At 36.6% G+C, this 17,325-nt stretch overlaps 1 protein-coding gene across 1 annotated transcript; it reads right to left on the reverse strand.

Moving 5' to 3' along the window:
* Positions 1-12,076: 12,076 nt before the first annotated feature.
* Positions 12,077-16,253, reverse strand: prph2a (peripherin 2a (retinal degeneration, slow)). The gene is made up of 3 exons (XM_065262680.2): positions 15,051-16,253; positions 14,102-14,348; positions 12,077-13,080 (listed from the first exon to the last, which is right to left on the reverse strand). The coding sequence occupies exons 1-3, from the start codon at positions 15,629-15,631 to the stop codon at positions 12,871-12,873; spliced, it is 1,038 nt and encodes a 345-aa protein (XP_065118752.2). The 5' UTR covers positions 15,632-16,253; the 3' UTR covers positions 12,077-12,870.
* Positions 16,254-17,325: the final 1,072 nt, after the last annotated feature.

Below are 17,325 nucleotides of genomic sequence, written 5' to 3' on the forward strand. Positions count from 1 at the left end.
TCAGACTGTTATGATTGCCCCGAAACTGTCAGAGGTACATTGTCCGTGTTCATACTGGTAATCTTATTATCTGTTCACACATAGTACAATATCAGTAAATTACTGGTAATCTTACATCTTCTTATTTTTAAAAATGATCCTGTTCACACACGATCTCTAAACTGCAATTTACCAGTAAAGGCTCCATGTGTGAAGCAGTTAAAGTTATCGTTCTTGGTGTGAACAGGCCTTAACGCAAGATATGTTAATATTTGTTATTTTACGAGCAGAAGTAACCGCAGCCGTGAGATTCGTAACATAAGATAACATAATGTTTTGAAATGTAAGGAAGTGGAACTAGCACACCTTCTAAAGTAAACACAAAGCTGAAGTCCTCATCATACCGAACACGGTGAAGACTCTTCAGATCAATATTTTCTATTAATGCTCATACTCCCTGACTCAAGGCCTTTTATTATCTGCAAAATGCTGTAAATATATTTCCATTCCCTGTATCAGCTATTTTAGAACGATCAAAAGGAAACTTGAGAAAATTGGTTTTTCAATAATGTTGTGGTTTTTGCTGCTTTGGATTGTCCTTCAGAGAGGAGTGCTGAAATTGCCTGTCATTGAACTATTGTATAGTAACACACACATATCCACACAAACACATACTTCAACTTCTACATCAGCCTTTTTTCAAGAGATACTTTACAATAATGTTACTTATATTGCTTTGATCACACTTATATGAATATTATACTGTATGTTGATCATAACAGCATAAAATATAACCTAGAAATATGCATTCGCTTTGAAATGGTGTATTGTGAAAGCACAATGTAAATAAGTGTAACAATTACATTTTCCATTTACTTAGGTTTTAACCAAAGATATTGGATATAACAAGACTGAGTACTTCTGTTACTATAAATATGGGACGAAGCAACACTCAATATGGCCGCTCCGGGTGTGCCTAAGACACGGGTTTCCTGTTTACAAACATTACAGGGTGCGTGCGCATCCTAGAGGCAGAGAGCCAGATTGGTGAGCTGGCCACTACTGCAACAACATTTAGTTGAATCTGTTTGTCTGTCTTTAATTTTGCAGTGTTACTGTGATACATGTATGACTTATCATGTTAGGCAAGTAATGTAATAGCTGTTTCTACTGGTATGTTAACATCAGGCACCCAGCACTGGCTCTGTTGGTACAATTAACCATGCAACTCCTTGGCATTTTGACTTACAGACACCGCTACTAGCCTCAGGGGCATTGCACAAAATCTTGGGCACTATGCATAGGCAGTCCTGAATCCTTTTCAAGGGCCCTCTCTTCCTTTGGGGCCCTGGTAATCAGTATTGGTTTTACCCCCAGGTCTGACGCCCCTGACTAGCCTACAACACGAGACATGTCTCTTCTTTCTGCCTCTTGGTTGCGTGCACAAGCAGCAGTGATGATGTCGCTGAGAAATCCATGTATACATCTTGAAAAGTGAAGCCGCTGGCTCTTTGATCACCCCCTGGTGATCAAGTCATAAACTCCACCCTCTCCATCTGAAAGATGGTTTTGGTCATTTAAGGTAGTTGTTATCACGCTGATATACCGTATGATCAATTGTTCGTTTTTATAATAAGTTTCATTTTAGCAAGTAATTTGATGCTATATAAACAGGCCGTGGCGCAGTGTCGGCGCCACGAGCGGGCCCTAGGGGGCATGGCCCGGCCACTTGAGTCACTGTGCCCCCTTACTTCTCAAAATAACAATGAACTTAATAATTTAAAAAAATGTGATGCAAATACATTTGGTTATACAATGAATACTGATTAAAATTCGGAGTATAATTAATAAAAAATAATAATTAAAATACTAACCCACAATGCAATGCTAACATAGTCAGCCAGTTTACATGCAGCCACTGTCACGTTCGGGGGCTCAATCGCCATGCGTGAGAACTCATTTTCTGTCTAAATAATGTATACTTGTAAGTCTTGGCATTTGAGCAAGACGAAGAAATTTCGCGACAAATAAAAGGACCTTCTTAAAAAGTTGAAAAAAGTCCTCTCGTCGCCTGCAGCTCTTCTGAAGGTAAAACGCATAGTTCATTCTGGTGTTAGATATGTCAGTAACATTGTTTTCTTTTGCTGTTATTTGGTTATGTACTGGTCTTTATGATTTGCGTGAGTTATCCAGTCTTGCACTTTAACGTCTTTATAAGTTATGGTTTTACTATAGTGAGGGATTTATTTAACAACTTGGCTGGCTGTAACAATCCCGCTAATTTCACAGCTAGTTGCTATATGATTAAATATATAGACATAACATTTTGATTTGATGTCTTTTATTAGCTTATTTTAAAGAAATACAAACCTTCTGGGAAAACGTTTCCAGACGCGTTAAAACAAGTTAAAAGTCAAAAGACGAACATTCGGTTTAATCATTGTAAATACAATCTCATATACGTGATTAATTATGCATATTTATTCTGTATTAATTCGTAACTGTCTCTGTTAACGTGACTCGCTCGCAGTACCCGGGTTAGGCTGTGTTTCAGGCGGTTGTTCAAGGAATAAAATACCTTTGAATGTTGCGACTGGCCAATCAGTACCAAGCATTTTACAGTGCCATGTAGTAATAATAATAATAAAATAATAAGATGAACCAGGTGCCCCCACAGTAAAACAGGAGGCCCGCTCATTCTGTATTCTCTGGCGCCGACACTGCCGTGGCGTTATGATTGCCGTGGTTGAATTGGGCGTGAGAGCGTTTGGGCAGAATTTTGATACCACGCTCCGCTTCTGGCTCCAAGGACGATTTCTTCTGCGCATGCCCTGGCTCCAAACTGACGTTTTTACGTAACATGGCAGTGTCCATGGTCGGACATTTTTGGCTTCAATTCATTACAATGGAAGGAAGAGACGTTGCGTCGTCCATCTTTTTTTACAGTCCATGGGCCGCTCTGGCGACGCAAGTCCCGCCTTCCAGTTAACAGAACCAATCATCAATCAAAAAAAAAACTGACAATGCTCTGGTGTAGGGGGTCTGTACGTAGTCGCATGATGCGCTGTACGCATGCGCAGTAGCTGAAACATCCTTGAAAAAAAGATGTTTTTAGCCCAATTTAAGCTTAAGAAACAAATGTTTTGATTGAGTTAATGTTAACTGTGGTTCAGAAATATCTTGTTTAATTGTGATTTTAGCAGGAGATTTAAGAGATATCTGTCTTTTCCCATTCAAGAAGATAAGACTTTAGTCTTGCATTGCATCATGACTGAAATAACTACCAACAGGCATTGCAAACATGGCCGCCTAGTGCTGCATCTTGCCTTGTTTTCAACCCAGGGTTAAAGCAACACTATGTAGTTTTTTTACCTTTAAATAATGTCTCTAAAATTATTTCAGTGATAGAACAACTTTTAACTGGACAAATTGTACTGTTGCTGCAACCTGAGTAGCCTCCTAGCTGCTACAAGCACACTCTGAAAGTGGCGGTGGAGGGTAGGAAACACAGCCCCGCCCCTCCCCCTGCCTGCAGAAGAGTGTCTGATACCAGGCACTGTTGCGCTTTTCAACCACATGGGGGAGCTGTAAGTCATTTTTACATGGAAACTACATAGTGTTGCTTTAAAAAAGGACAAACCCAGTCGTTGGGGTAAATTAACCCTAGAAATCTTTATTTTTGACCAAAGATATTTCATATTACCAAGATGTGTCACTGGTATTGATCAAGGGGCAACTTTCCGATCTCTATCGTGAAACGAACACGATAGTAACTTAAACTGCAATTCATTGACTGGCCGTTAGAGACTGGCTCCAAAAGGGAGCCAATCCCATAGATCCCCAATAAAATGCCCAAGTTAACAGCAGAAATAAATGTGATTACAGCCTGGTACAAAAAGTGTTTTTGGTCTATATAGCTAATTTTGCCTTCATGGCAACCGTGAGGGGGTTAATATTTTTGCCACTCATCCGTTTAACCCTGGAGAACCCACGAGAACCCAAGAACCCATTTCTTCTATTGAACAAATTTGACCCCCTGGGTTCTACTGGGTTAAATTATATTAAGCCTTAAAGTTCTGAACAATTAGGGGCGTGGCCACTTGAGTTACAGGTGAACTGCCACTGCTGTCACTACCGTCAAGCTAAACGGGTCTTTTTCAGCAAGCAGCTACTTCAATTTCACCCATATCCCACCTCTTTACCCAGTAATGACCAATCATCAACCGTTTTAGAATGATGTCTTCTGGGGTTGGGACTTTCTTTCTTTAGCAAGACGTGGAGGGGTTGCAGATATGGCAGCGCAGCAGTAGGTTAAATATTGGGTTTATCTCTTTTTGACCCATTTGGTTTAAAAATAACCCTCCATTTTTTTGTGCAATTGTAATTTACCAAATGTACCAAGTCTGGGGTAGGGGTTAGCTCAGAGATTAAAATTAAGTCTGGAGAACCTGCTCCTCTTTCAAGGTCAACAAGCCCATTTTTTTATTATTATTTTTTTAGCACAATACAACATTTCTTCATTCTGTAGACCAGTGGTCTCCAACATGGTGCCCGCCACATTCTATTAATAGTCTCAATTGCAAAATGTAGTTATTGCTAAATTTTTATATTAGCTTGGCTTCTTTTATGTATGTTTACATTTTAAACAATGATAAAACATATCAACAAGTAAAAAAAGTCAAATCAACAAGTAAAAAACAAAAACGTTTTGAATAGGTAAATATCAAAAAGTAGCCCTCCAGATTGTTTTATTTTTCGTGGTAGCCCTTGCTCACAAAAAGGTTGGAGACCCCTGCTGTAGACCATAGAGAGAGATGACACAGGCCAGTGTTACAAGGTGGATTACAGGACGGTTTTAATAAAGAAAGTTTTCCTTCTATGGTATTCTGTCTCTTTCTTAAAAGCTCTTATGTTTCACCCTTCATCTAACACTCCTTTCTTTCTCGATCCATTAAACACAAATAGAAATTGTTTTCTTGGCAATCTAATGTGTGATATGTGTGGAGGGACATAGTGCTTGTCAGACTGAATGATTGATAGATGGTGCCGTGAGAATAAAGCCTATAGCTGTTGTGTTTGTTTACGCGTCTGTGTGGGATACACTAAAACCTTTTATTGTGAACCAGAAACAGTTTATAAATCTCAGTGGCATGTTCACAGAATGAGATTCCTGTCAAGTTTTCTCTCAGGTAATCGGGTTTTGGCATCAGATTTGGGAGTGAAAAGATTTCTAATGTGTCTTTATTTTGAATAGGCGGAAGAGATTGAAACAATATTTGTTTATCTGTGTGCTACTTCTAATAGTTTTTTCTTATAGGCTGCAGTGATAGGGCTGAATGCATTCAATAAATTGAATAGTTATTGAAGGGATGTTCTGATTTAAATATTGTTCAACTACAATATTGTGTAATATATGCTGTTGTTTACTTTGTGTGATTGTAGGTGTATATAGAGAGCTCAGATGCAAAACCCAATAAGTGCGTCTAACATTTTTTTTTATCAGGGTTCAGTAATTTCACTTTAAAAGCAATGAAAAGATTTTTAGTCAGTAAAAGAAATGCCTTATATTTTAATGACACTTTAGTCTTTTGTTACAAAACCCTCTACGTTTATGCAAAACTCTCTTAAAAAAGTCTCCAGTCACTCTTCACCATCATTCATTCAATTCTTCTTCCATGCACGTTGTTGCATTTAAAGGGACACTCCACTTTTGTTTGAAAATATGTTTATTTTCCAGCTCCCCTAGGGTTAAATATTAGATTTTTACCGTTTTGGAATCAATTCAGTTCATCTCTAGGTCTGGCGTTAGCACTTTTAGCATAGCTTAGCATAATTTATTGAATCTGATTAGTCCATTAGCATCGCGCTAAAAAATAACCAGAGTTTCGATATTTTTCCTATTTAAAACTTGACTCTTCTGTAGTTACATTGTGTAATAAAACCGACGGAAAATTAAAAGTTGCGATTTTCTAGGCCAATATGGCTAGGAACTATACTCTCATTATGGCGTAATAATCAAGAACTTTGCTGCTGTAACAAGGCAGCAGCAGGCGTAGTGATATTTTATGCAGCGCCTGAAAATAGTCCACTGCTATTGAAAGTAACCAATGGGACTATTTTCGGCAGTGTGTAATACCACTACATTTTAAATAGGAAAAATTTGAAACTCATTGGTTATTTTGTTGCGCGATGCTAACGGTCTAATCAGATTCAATGGATTATGCTAAGCTATGCTAAAAGTGGTACCACCAGACCCGGAGATCAGCTGAATGGATTCCAAAACGGTAACAATCAAATGTTTAACTCCAGAGGAGCTGGAAAATGAGACTATTTTTTTTAAAAAGTGGAATGTTCCTTAAACAGATTTTGCCAACAAAGGGGTATATTTGAGGTCGGGGTTAAGTAGTTTTAAAGTGAAAGTATTTGATGAACGTATAATGCGTGCTGTAAGGATTTAGTTAATATCTTTATTTTGACTGATGTGGCGTTTAGGGGCTTTTGCATCTGAACCCTTCAGTTCACTGGATTCAGAGACTGGGGCTACACAGAAGGATAATTATTGATTCAGCCACGCCCCCTTTCTCCAAATCCCCGCCTTCTAAATATATATATATATATATATATATATATATATATATATATATATATATATATATATATATATATATATATATATCAGGAAATCTGTGCAAAATGATTCAGTGGTAGAAGCTTTTTCTCTTTTTTTCTGTTTTCAGACCTGAAAGGCCGTTGAAGAAACGAGTGTGATTTCTCAGGGCATCTATTACCCTGATATCTGTCAAAGAGAAGGGACATTTTAGTGGGATATGCTAAAAAAACACTTCCAGCACCTTTAATGAAGGACTTTGAAGAGCAAAATGAGTTGTGATGAGGGGTTTTGGAAGCAAATGTGAAAGTCCCTGTCAGCTTACCTTGAATATAGATTACCATTTTCAAAACCTAATTACACCTTTAGGCTCGGCTGCCAACAGCCACTGCAGTGCAAAGACAAAAACACTCGACATCAACCTCACTACGAAGTCTTACTTCAGCATAACTTGACACGCTAATGGCTTCTAGGTTGAATAAAGACAACCCAACCCCATAAGAACCATTCACTTTCAATGGAGGGTGAGAAATACGGAAGGTGAGAAAAACTCCATCAGTGGAAAAGTGGGTAGGCTCACCCATCTTCAAAGCAACAGGTTTTACTACGGCCTCCTGACTGACCCTAGTCAGCAGTTCGCTGATAAACACAAATTAAATGAATACTGTATGTTGTAAAAAATCACATTATGAAGTCCTTTCCTACTGTTTACTCCTGATCTCAGAACAGCAGTCTAATAAAATACAATAGACACTTTTCCACGCCCGGTAAATATGAAACTATACCTGTAGAACCTTCTCATCGCTCCAGAATATCCATTTATCTCCCTTTATTCATCCCCACTGTGATTTTGTCATTTTCTGTGTCCTTGTAGGCATTTCTCCGGGTCACGTAGACTGACAGAAACTGCCAAGCACAGAGAGCAGAAGTTTGTTTACTGTACGTGGGTATTAATCGTGATGATATTTATTTTCAGCTGGGAATTGTTGAAATTAGTTTTTATACGCTATTGGAAAATTAATAAAAATTGTATGAGAAGATCGCATGGATGATACAAAAAAAGCTTCTGTCAATATTTGTCAGATCGGTAAATGCTGCCCCCGTGAGGAAGATAATGTTAATGACTCACTTTCTAATTGACAAACATTTCAAAATTCAAAAACTATATTAAGCATAAAATATTATATCACAAAAATATAGAGATAAATTAATTAGGACAAAATAAAATAATTAAATAGTTCCGTTACCCCTGGTGGTTCGCGGGGGAATTGCAGGGGGTTCAAGAGTTGATTGAAAATGTATCAATTACAATTAAATCATATATATATATATTGCAGAATTGATATATATATATATATATATATATATATATATATATATATATATATATATATATATATATATATATATATATATATATATATATATATATATATATATATATATATATATATATATATATATATATGTAGTTTATCATTTGATCATTGCACAATACTACAAAATATCAGAATATTGAAAAAAAAAATTTATTTAGGTCAGCTGTACCAAAACCAGATAAAGACCATGTGAAAACACTTATTCCTGAAAGCAACCAAACAGTTTTTTTTTAAATCCATAGATGTTATTTATAACTGTTCAAATATAGCCTATGTATGTGCCACCGTGCTTTTAAAATTAACAATTAAAATTACACAATTATAATTGTTTTAATTATAAACTGTGAAATTATCTGTGTTATCTGCAACCGTGAAAATAGAAAGTTAGAAATATATCTTCAGAAATATGGTTTGCAATATTACAGAAATATAAATACAATATTTAAGCACCTGTTAGGCCAAGGTCTTGTTGTTACACTTTTACACAACTGAATATTTTATAATGTAAACATTTTGAGGACAAACTACTGGCTGTCTGGAGTTTGCTAGGCCACTGTACAAACAAATGAAGACGACAACATAGAAGATTGCCATCTGCTGGTTAAAGTTTGGCAAGTGTGCTGACTTGAGAAATTAAGATCAGATAAAAGAAAGACGTTTATGTATTTGCAGAATTAATATTTTGTCTTGGTCTTGAGCTACTTTAATTCAGAGAATTATTATGTTTTTTAACAGCTTTACTACCGCACACTGCAGATGAGAATAATTAACTTATTACTTAAATTTAACTTGATACATGCATTTAAAAGAAAATGTCATTCTGTGCACACACAACCTCGGGCCTTATTAACTATGAGTTAGGTTTTTTAATGATATGCTATCCTTAAACATTTACAGAATAACAAATTAAAAGAATGACATTTTGTCTATTCTTCACACAAAGCTATGAATGGCATTTTGGTACACTGTTTCTTTAAAGCAGATCATAATGCAAACCATGTAGAAATTTTAGGATGTTGTGAGCATCAGAGATATAAATGGCCACTGACTAAGGGGGAGCTCAGCTTTGCCTGAAGATCTTTGCAAGAGATGGATGAAGAGATGAGGCAATTTTCCAGCTGAGAGGAAAAGGGAGAGAATCTAAAATCCCTGGAGAGAGAACAGACAATCCGTCACAACAGAGAGAAACAGCAGCTTTGTCTTCACAATGACACCAAACTGATAGTATTTGTGTTCAGTCTGAATAAAACAAATGAATAGACATACATGAACACGTGCAGAAAAATATGTTTTGTACTACAACCTTTCTGTATTTACACATTTAAACAAGCGTTTATTCAACGCAAACAACTTCAAAGAAGTTATAAATGGTAAAAGTAAAAAAAAAAATTATGGAGTACCATTTAGTTTACATCAGGGGTCAAACTGTGTGTCAGGAGGTGGGTAGCGCAAAGACAAAAATCACAAAAACATTAATTTTGTCCTATTATTGGCAATGGTTTTGATATCATGTGTTTTGGGATTGCAATTAAACGTACATTTAATTCTTACAATGAAAATCTCTTCTAAAAGAGAATTTCTTATTGTGTTTTTAAATGTATTTTTGCATATTCATAAAAATATTTTGGTGGGTCCTGAGATAAATTATACCCCTCTAGGTGGGCAGCGGAATGAAACAGTTTGGGAACCATTGGTTTACATCACTTCTTAAATTTTAAGATTATCATAGTTTTCTATCCAACAGATGGCAGTGTTACCAGAGATGTTTATTGATCATTCAAGTTAAATGATGTTAATGCTGGTTTAGTTTCTCATGTTCTGGCCAGAGGAAGTTTTTTAGTTCGTAACTATTTTCTAAATAAATGCAACCTCAAACCGCTGTTTTATGTTATCAAACTTAAAACTGTAAGAAAAAGTCAACTGAAGAAAATGATTATCTGTAAATTATGAAGTATTAAAGGAGAGATCAACAATGAATAACTAAAGTTTTCTCAATTTCAGACATCTTCCAAATACCAAATTATCTGAGTTATGCAATCCACATTCATTTCCAGCTCTGTTTCAATTTCTTAAAAGTCAAAGTTTCTGCATTTAACAGATTTACAATCCATTACAAGGTTGGGCCTATACATTTTATCATTATGCTTTTTCCTTGGGGTGCAAACCCACAAACTTTTGCGATATGTAAACTTTTGCGATATGTAAAGTTCTAGCTCAAAATACCATATAGATAATTTATTATAGCATGTTAAAATTGCCACTTTATAGGTGTGAGCAAAAATGTGCTGTTTTGGGTGTGACCTTTTAAATGCAAATGAGCTGATCTCTGCGCTAAATGGCGGTGCTGTGGTTAGATACTGCAGATTAAGGGGCAGTATGATCCCCTTTTGACATCACAAGGGGAGTCAAATTTCAATGACCTTTTTTTAAATATTTTGATCATTTCAATGATATTACTGTAGCCTATTTGACCAATGTTTGATATAGCCTAATTCCAGAATCACATTCTCTGTTTACATCCTGATTCCCTCTCACTGCCAAGCACTTTGTGACCTGGAGAAAAAATTTAGTCACAGAACTGTACAGTCTGGTTTAAGACATACCTGCACAAGGACACTCTGTGTCATACGTCATACACTAACCGGATGTGTAGTAGAAGTTCAGGTCACTTGCCAAGAAGTTAAGCTTAAGGACAAAGTAGCTTATCAGATCAGCTCCTGTTTATGTGCTTGACGACAAACCATAATACCTGCAGTCGCCCTTTCACTATATGATGTTTTATATACGTTTCTTGTCTAGGGTATACAGTTTTATTTTGTTAATTTCTAAAGTTTACATATTTAAAACAGGAATTATCCACTTTTATTTTAGGAGGACTTGTTTAAAATTATGATCAATGTAAACAGTGGCGGATCTAGACCATTTCAACTGGGGGGGGGGGCAATCTGGGGCAGTTGTACTGTTAGAGGGGCCAGTTACATTTAGACCTTATTCTTGTCATATTATTTTCTGCATTGGACTGCAAAAAATGATTTTCAAGAAAAAAAATCTGAGTATTTTTGTCTTGTTTTCAGTAAGAATATCTAAAAATTAAGTCTAGTAATATTTTTTTGACAAAATGTATCAAATGTAAATGATTTTGTGCATAAAACAAGCAAAAAATCTGCCAATGGGGTAAGAAAAAATTAATTTTTTCTTAAACCCTAAATACATGTTTTATGCATAAAATCACTTATATTTGATATTTTTGGTCTAAAAACTAGACTTATTTTCTTGGGTCGTTTTGCTCATCAAGAAAAAGCTCATTTTTTTTCTTAAAAATCATTTTTTGCAGTGTGCACTGAAGAAATTAACAGGCCAAATACCATGTTTATGCTACTGTCTAATTGAATGTAAAAAACAACAATCGCAAAAAATTGTAAAAATAATTTCACACCCTACATTTAGGGGGGCCACAAGGGGGTCCAAGCTTGTTGTCACAGGGGCACTGGCCCCCGCTGGCCCCTCCCTAGAACCGCCACTGGATGTAAAGGTCACTGGGGTATTTTAACATTTATTTTAACACTACTGTCAGAAAGCAAGGTATTAAAGCTGTCACTGGGGCTGTACACTTTCGATAAGTAGACCTTACATAAAGGGTACATATTAGTACCTCAAAGGTACATATTAGTGCCTCAAATATACATATATGGCACAGAAATGGTACTTGACCTTTAACTGTTCCAGTGACAGCTTTTCTGCCGTTTTTCTGACAATGTATATAAAGTAAAACACCTGTCAATGCCATGTGCCATATTCACAAAACTCTTTACTGATCCCAATGGATAAGGCACAGTTCCCAGCATGCCCTACTCTTTGATCTCTGCAAAAGACTGAATAATATACAATTCTGCTTATTTAGAGTTTAACAACTTTTATTCACATTAGCCTACTAAGCACCAAACACTGTTCTATACTAAAGTCAACTTAGCATCATAATCATTTCAATTGTATTTTTACAAAAAGAAAAATATATTTTGTAATAATTCTACATGATTTACATAGATACATAATTAAAATGAATCTTTTTTTAAATAAAATAATTACACATAATTACAAGTTTGAGCATATGTGAGTTTCAGTCACTGGCATTTTATAAAGTAAATGTGCAGGTGTAAAAGCACAGGAGATCCCAACTTGGGAATGCAGAAGTCACAGGTCAGGGTTTAGCTGCCAATCTTAAGCTTTCTTCTGAACTCCAGGGGTCTTCTCAAGTGCCCCCTCTGTACCTGGTTATTTTGGGGTCTAAACTTTTGCATCTCCCAAAACTGCAAAGTCAGCTTCTCCGATTAACTCTGATGAAATCACTTGTTGAACTTTACACTTTGTTGAATTTTATTGTGCTCATCAGGCAGGCCACAAAATAATAAATTCATTTTTCATACCTTTTGCCCTATCCCCAAAATCAAGTGCTTTTTAGTAGATAGCCTACTTTAAAATATGCATTTTGATGAAGAATCACAATGGGAGCTATTTTTTCGCTTTTACTGATGGCAGCTCTAACATGCAATAAATCACACCAATTGAATTAGAAAATATGTAAATGTTTGACTATATAATTATTCAGTGCCATGTCAATGTGAAATGCAACGATTGTTAAAAATACACGCTGATGAATTATTTAAAACACCTCTTTATTTGGATATTAATGTGTGCTTTATCTAGTAAGGTCAATATTAGGGTTTCTATACCAATTAAAAGCTAACAGTCATATTTACATTTTTTTCTTCACAGGTGCTTAACTAACTGCCGTTGTCTTCACTTTGTGTAGTGTTAAGGATATACAGTAAGCTCCAGACTTCAGGCTGTGTCCCCAAGCACTTTGCATCATGTAGGCGTGGCCAAAGTTCTGTGGGTGTGGCTTGTTCAGCTTACAGTGGCAACACCCTCTTCCTGTGCCCCCTCATCCACTTGATTGCCTTTGCCCATGGCCTTCATTTTAGCCATGATGTCAGTAAAAGTTTCTTTGACAGTTTTCTCCAGGATCCAGCCTTCGCTCTCACTCTCAGGGTCTTCAGGATTTACCAGCGTGGATAGAGAGGTGTTTACATATTGTAGACCAATCATGACGGCAACCTAAAGCGAAGCACGTGAGAGTTAGCTTCATGCACTTGTTTTTCTCATTATATGAAAACATAAGTCACAAAACAGGTTTTTGTATTCTGCATAACTCAAAAAATTTGTTTGTTTAAAACTAGATTTCTAGTGAATTCAACATGACCTTTTCTGAGAACTCAAGTACAAACTCCGCCCCTCAGATAAGTACTTTAGTGCGAGCGCATCATCTCACAATCCTAATCTCTACCACTTTTAGTTCAAGGTTTATGTTACTATTGATTGCTTTAAGCCTGGCTGATTTACTTCAGATCCAGATTGTGTTAGATTTCCATCCATATTCAAACTTTTCATAGTTGGAAACATTGCAATGTACTGTTTATGTCTGGTAACCTTAAAAATGAACTGGTTTTAGTTCAATCACAAACTTTATAGTAACTCTAACAATAAAAACTTTTTCTTAAAGAAAACAACTGACTACGTTCGGATAAATGCATACGTGGATGAAATGTATACCATAAATAAGTTGCTTTGGATAAATACATCTGCCAAATGCATAAATCTTAATGTAAATACCTGTTCACTTTCTACAGTAATGTTTCTAAGCAGACCAAACATTTTTCAGTATCATTTCAAGATGGTCAGCATAATTTATTACTAAATCAAACCAGCATAATGTTTTTTGTGATGGTATTATGTAAGATGAGCAAATGAGGGACCTGCCAACATGAATATAGTGTGACATCATTCAAAGATTTGCTAACCGACCTTTGCTAACTTCTTTCACCAACCTATAACCATTGTCCAAAATTTTCAATTCATAGCTATAATTATTGATTAATTTATTTGGAGGAGAGCCACTATGCAATAACAGTTTACAGGATTAAGTTTCTGGTTCGGACAAATAAGCACAATAAGTACTGATCAAAGATCAGTTTGACCTTTACAGCGTCATCCATTAAGATAAGAGGTACGTAATGCAAGTAATTAAGCTCTGATCCTGGATCAGCACATTAAGATATGTCAAAGCTAAACATCTTACTTCCAAAGCAGTAACCAGCAGCACAAGTATCCCGATCGTGTTCATCATTCCTCCGTAGTAAGATACGAGGGCATCCCGGCATCCGCGTTTCCAGATGTTAAGATCTTCTGTGTGGTGGTCATAGCTGTAGTGAGCTGAGTTATTGGTTATTTGATGTTGTATGCAAGGTCTTGGTGAGCTCGGGTTGCAGCAACTGAAGGGAACTCCATCCATTAAGTATTTTCCATCCACATTACTGCTGATTCGACTGAAGACAAAAAAACAATACAAGTTTTAAATCTATAAAAAATGATATATTTGCACAAGAGTTCATATTAGTACCCCAGAGGCACATATTGATACAAAGAGTGCATATTAGTACCTCAAAGGTACCAACTGTAAACATCTGTACCAAAATGATACATTTTAGGAACTTTTTAAAGGGTACTTCCTCAGTGACAGCTGGGAACCATTTTTTGACACATAATGAGCCTGCAAAGGCATTTTTTTAAAGCAAATCACAATCTGGTTTTAAAGTAAAGCAATAAACACCTCTTTTGTGAAACCATCAATTACTTACTGATGACACAAGAGGTCTACCCACCAACTTTAAGATCTATTTCAAGCCCGTCTATCTGACTGAGAAGGACAGTAAGCTCTGAGGACAAGAAAATGTGATCCAAGAAGATTAGCAGCTAATTCCCAAGTGGCTAACAGACCTGATAGCTCTTACAATGCAAAGTGACCACTCACAAATCACTCACTGCCCTTTTTAACTTAAATAATGAAAAATTCATTGATTATGATACTGGTTAGGGTCCAATCTTTCTTCGTTCATTATTTAAACCTTGATCTCCAACTGCTTTTGACCTGAATGAATTGAAAAGATGTGAAAGGAAACAATAATACATCATTTTCTCTCTTAAAGGGTGCTATCGCCCAAGCATTAAGTTGCAAAAAGAAACTTAACTCTTTGACATTCTTGGAGCTGAAATCCAGGTAACGGTTGCTCACCCACTGGATCTCAAACCAGTCTTTATAATTGTTGTTGCCACAGCAGCGAAACTCCATCTGCATGAGATCCAGGGTTCTTTTCATATAGCAGCGCCCAGGTGTATCTGTGTCCTTATAGTACTTCATGCCATTTTTCAACCCCTCAGCGAGGGTAAACTGTAGAGGTATGCGCGTGGCAAAACACATCACCGCCGTAAGGACGAGGAAAGCGTTGAAGAACAAACAACAAATGAGAAAGGGCTTCAAAACGGTCTTCCATTTTGCAAACTTGCTGGAATCAAGCGAATCATAGCAGATCTTGCCCCCAAATGCATTGAGGCCGCACGCCAAAAGACCCACACCAATTAGCAAGTTAGGTACAAAATGGCTTTCATTGTTGTCCATGAGTTCACTTCTCTTGCGCAATTCGATTTTAAAGAAAAGGCCCATGCTGAAGACGAGCACACTGGCCATAACAGAGACCCAGTACATGAGCCAAAGCATCTGGGCCAACTTCACCCGTTTCTTTAGGTCAAACTTCACCTTCATAAGAGCCATGTTGGATGACTATTAAAAGTCCAGATATCTTTTAAGTCCACAAATAATCGTAAAACGCAGCTGACAAAAGTTTAACGTTGCTCAAGGTGCAATATGTAATCCATTCCAGTAAAGCAAGCACTTGTTGGCTATTTTCATGACTGTCTTCGCACCCATAATAAACAAAGACCCAATCGGCCTAAAGGTAAATGCAAGTGTATCGCCCTGTCATCACGATTCAAAATAGATTTTCATCCACAATGATTAAAACTAGCAATGTGTGCAGGTAGTGAAGCAAATAGGGCTCTACCTGTGAAGAGAGGACAAACACCAAAGATCCGAATGATTAAACACAAAGATACTGTACGTCATCGTAAACCCAGCTAATCACCCTCATCCCATTTACAGAAATCCCTGACCTACAGATGAGCCTATCTGTAAGCTGCTGCCATGGTGTGTGATTGGCTTGACTGGTCACATGGTTTAACTGGCATCATTAATGGGACACCAAAAACCAGGAGCCAAATACGCAAGACTGCACCATTTCTGCTTTAAGGGTCTTGAAGATCGTTGTTTACTAAGCACTCCAGCATTTGTTTGAGATTTCTTATAGATCATTTAAACACTTATTAGACTAAATGAATGTATAAATACTGTAAAAATTCCTTGTTGCACTTAAATATTTAAGTTTAAACAACTTAAATTAACAAGCCATTATATTTGGATTTATTAAAAAGCTTAAAGGGACATTCCACTTTTTTTGAAAATATGCTCATTTTCCAGCTCCCCTAGAGTTGAACATTTGAATCTTATCGTTTTGGAATCCATTCAGCCGATCTTCGGGTCTGGCGCTAGCACTTTTAGCATAGCTTAGCACCATCCATTAAATCTGATTGGACCATTAGCATTGCGCCAAAAATAACCAAAGAGTTTTAATATTTTTCCTATTTAAAACTTGACTCTTCTGTAGTTACATTGTTTACTAAGACCGACAGAAAATTGAAAGTTGCAATTTTCTATGCAGATATGCTAGGAACTAAACTCTCAAACTGGCGTAATAATCAAGGACTTTGCTGCTGTAACATGGCTGCAGCAGGTGTAGTGATATTACGCACTGCCCGAAAATAGTCCCCTGCTATTGAAAGTAAACAAGGGGACTATTTTCGGGCAGTACGTAAAATCACTCCTCTTTGGTAATTTTTTAGCGTGATGCTAATGGTCTAATCAGATTCAATGGATTGTGCTAAGCTATGTTTAAAGAGTAACTAAACCCCAAACCAACTTTTTTTAGTTAATGATCTGTAAGAATGACGCTTTATTAGTGCTGTTCATTGATTTTAGTAAGTTTTTTGACATTTGGATATAAAGTGTTTCAATACTACAATATATGGTGTAAAAACGTCTGAGTGCTGCCCTCTTGAGGTTGAACGGTGGCTACTGCAGTTGAATTTTCCTATTGGATGTTGGGTCCAAGAAATGACTCGTGACGTAAGCAGGTTCAAGCTCACCACGCCCTTGTTACGATCTCACCACACACTTGATACGAGCTTAGTTCGTCCCCTCTATCTCCGTTGGGATCTGCCCACTTTTCTTGCATTTTTCAAATATTGCAGTGGGTGGAGTCAGCCTCTGACCAGGGGTTTAGTTACGCTTTAAACAGATCAGCTGAATGGATTCCAAAACGGTAAGAATCAAATGTTTAACTCTAGGGGAGA

Source organism: Paramisgurnus dabryanus, chromosome 1, assembly GCF_030506205.2.
Source record: "Paramisgurnus dabryanus chromosome 1, PD_genome_1.1, whole genome shotgun sequence".
Lineage (NCBI taxonomy): Eukaryota > Metazoa > Chordata > Actinopteri > Cypriniformes > Cobitidae > Paramisgurnus > Paramisgurnus dabryanus.

What these genes read in the sequence shown, in the direction of transcription:
- prph2a (XM_065262680.2), bottom strand. Translation starts at nt 15,631, where the DNA reads ATGGCTCTTATGAAGGTGAAGTTTGACCTAAAGAAACGGGTGAAGTTG. An exon ending in AGCTCCAAGAATGTCAAAGA is followed by an intron (nt 14,349 to 15,050) that starts GTTAAGTTTCTT and finishes TTTTGTCTTCAG; the next exon opens with TCGAATCAGCAGTAATGTGG. An exon ending in TGCTGGTTACTGCTTTGGAA is followed by an intron (nt 13,081 to 14,101) that starts GTAAGATGTTTA and finishes GCTTCGCTTTAG; the next exon opens with GTTGCCGTCATGATTGGTCT.